Consider the following 2642-nt stretch of genomic DNA (forward strand, 5'->3'; position numbering starts at 1 on the left):
AGGCGCAGGCCCTTCTCCCGCGGGCGCGCAGAAGAGCCCTGCGATGCGCCAGTGCAGCCTGGGGGGCAGCTGGAGAGACCCCTGGCCAGCCCGAGACAGGGGCAGCCCTGGCTTGGTCACCAGCTGTGAGGGCTCCCTGCTCTGAGCCTCAGTTTCCCTTCTGTATAATGGAGAGAGCGATCTCTTCCTTGCCAGCCTCCCAGGGGACAGTTCCCGAAGCCGGAATGTTGTGTGTGTGTGTGGGGGGGGTCAGTAGCAGTTGAACCGGGGCTCCTCTTGCCCCCAGACCCTGAGCCCTCTCAAGACGCCCAGGCTGAGGTTCCTTAAGCCCAAGCTCTGCCTGGTCAGGGCAGGAATGTGGTCCCTGGGGCCTGAGGCACAGACAGTGATGAAAGAAAATACAGTCCTGGAGGATTTGCACTCATGGCATTGTGCGAGGGCATCCCATTGCACAGATCAGAAAACTGAGGCACAGAGCCCGTAAGTGATTTATCTGAATTCCTGCAGTGGAGCCAGAAGCTCAAACTGTGTAGCTGGGGATCCCAGCTGAGGGCTCTTTGCGCCGCAGTAGGAACAGGGCAAGTGGCTGCCCCGGGCCTCCTGGCCACGCCTGCCTCCTCCCTCACAGCCCTGCCCCTGGGAGGCCGCCCGGGGGTCCTGACCCCATGGCACAGCTGGTGAGCCTTTCGGCTGCAAAGCTGTGTTTCCGTGTGGTCCCGTGGGCGTGAGTCGAGCACGTCTGCCCCAGCAGGTGTCTCCCTATCTCGTGCACAGATGTGCACCTGTTTGCACCTGTGCCATGTGCGCTTGTCCCTGTCAAACTATTGACCTGAGAGAGTTTGACCTTCATGCCCAGAGGTCACGGGCCCCTTTGTTCTCTCTGGACACTAGTGACAGCCCCACCCTCTACCCGGACCCCCACCTTCCTCTCGGGGATCCTACTCACCTGTGTCGTCGGAGACGCTGGGCCTCTGGCTGCCAGATGGGGAGCGGAGGACTTCGTCGCTGTACATGAGGTAGCCCTCATAGTCTTCCCCGCCCTGCGCGTCCACGATGGGGATGTCGGGGATGATGGGGACTGCAGGGGAGGGAGGGTGAGCCAGAGCCCCGTCTCAGCCTCCTGCACCCCGTCTGCCCCCTGCCTCCTCGTCCCCCACTCACTGGACATGGGCCGCTTGGGCTGGGTGGCCAGGTTGATGATGGCCTCCCGCTCGGGCCCCCAGCCTGCCCCGTTGCGCGCCTTCACCGTGTAGCGGTAGGGCTGGGACTCCCGCAGGTTCTCAATGAGCAGCATCCGCTTCTTGGGGGTGTCCACCAGCACCTTCTTCATGGGCCCGATGGGTCCTGGGCGGGGGGAGTGCTTCAGAGGGGTCTCCCAGGTCCCGCCTGGCCCCGGCCTGCCTCTGACACCGCAGGACAGGAATGGCACCCGGGGGCTCCGGGACAGGCAGGGAGTGAGCAGTACTGAACCCCTGCGGGTGCCAACCCCTGAGCATCGGGCGTGACTGTCGCCAACTCTCCAAAGGGCTCATCACTAAGCTAAGTGGCAGCATCAGGTCTAGACTCAGGGTGGCCCCAGTGTCACCTCTACTAATTGGTAAAGGATCCTGGGAGACCAGCCAACATCTCAGTTTCCAACGCGGTCCAAAGGAGGTTGTGGAAAATGACACCTCATACCCTTGGTGTCCACCCCCAGCCAAGGACTAGGCTCAAAGGACTATGACGAAGACCCATCAGCCTGGGGGGCGGGGGGGATCTCTAACTCCAGGGCCCAGCCCCTTGCATCCTGTCAGCTGGTGGGAGCAGGGGAGAGGGCACCGAAGTGCTGATGCCCTCGGGCTGGGCCCCACATTCAAGCTGAAGCCGTGCACCGAAACCCCCCGCCATGAGCTTCTGTCGGGGTGCCTGTCACCCCTGGGATGAAAGGCAGGGTCAGAGGCGACCTCCTGACAGGGACTCAGTGCTGTGAACTCAGAATGAGCCAAGGATGTGACGCGGGTGCTGAGGAGGTTGTGCGTGGTGTGCCTGGCTGGCAGAGCCACGAGCCCGGTGCCCAGCACCACCAACCCCGCTGCCCTCTGCCCAGTGGGCCACCCAGGCAGCTGAGCCTGACCCTCGCAGGGGCCACAGGTCAGAGGGGGTGGTGAGCTCTCCATCCTGGGACTGACCACCCAGAGGCGAGGGTGCGAGGAGGAGGTCCCTGTACCAGGTAAAGGCTTGGACCAACTTCCTCCAATACTTTCTCATCTGGAAGATTGGCAGGGATCGCCCACACTTGCCTCCCTTCCCAGACTGGCTCTGCCAGGTGCTCCGGCCTAGGGCCGCCAGAAAACATGGTATGAAATGTACTAAAAAACTTGTTTATCGGAAATTCAAGGTGTCCTCTGTTTTTATTTGCTAAGTCTGGCAACTCGACTCTGCCCCCAAGAGAATGGTGTAAAAGCTAGCCGTTCTGGTTACCTGTATGGGAAGGCACCTCTGCCTGTGAGCCCGCAGCACATGTGTAACCTCCCGCCTTCCACCCCCTCCAGCCCCGGAAGCTTCTGGGCCTGAACCAGACCTAAACCGAATGATGCCTCAGGCGACCAGATGCAGGGGCTCATCCACTGAGCAGGACAATGTGGCCTCCCTCCCACTTTCGG

General features: G+C 61.8%; 1 protein-coding gene across 1 annotated transcript in view; it reads right to left on the reverse strand.

Moving 5' to 3' along the window:
* The window catches only part of ITGB4 (integrin, beta 4), a 54813-nt gene that overhangs the window by 3870 nt on the left and 48301 nt on the right, over window positions 1-2642 (reverse strand). Inside the window, exons 29-30 of the mRNA XM_014531747.1 lie at window positions 1162-1344; window positions 947-1078 (exon numbers count right to left, since the gene is read on the reverse strand). Of these exons, the coding sequence (XP_014387233.1) occupies window positions 947-1078; window positions 1162-1344 (315 nt within the window). The remainder of the gene's footprint in view (window positions 1-946; window positions 1079-1161; window positions 1345-2642) is intronic.

This window comes from Myotis brandtii, unplaced genomic scaffold (assembly GCF_000412655.1).
Source record: "Myotis brandtii unplaced genomic scaffold, ASM41265v1 scaffold825, whole genome shotgun sequence".
In the NCBI taxonomy this organism is placed as follows: Eukaryota; Metazoa; Chordata; class Mammalia; order Chiroptera; family Vespertilionidae; genus Myotis; species Myotis brandtii.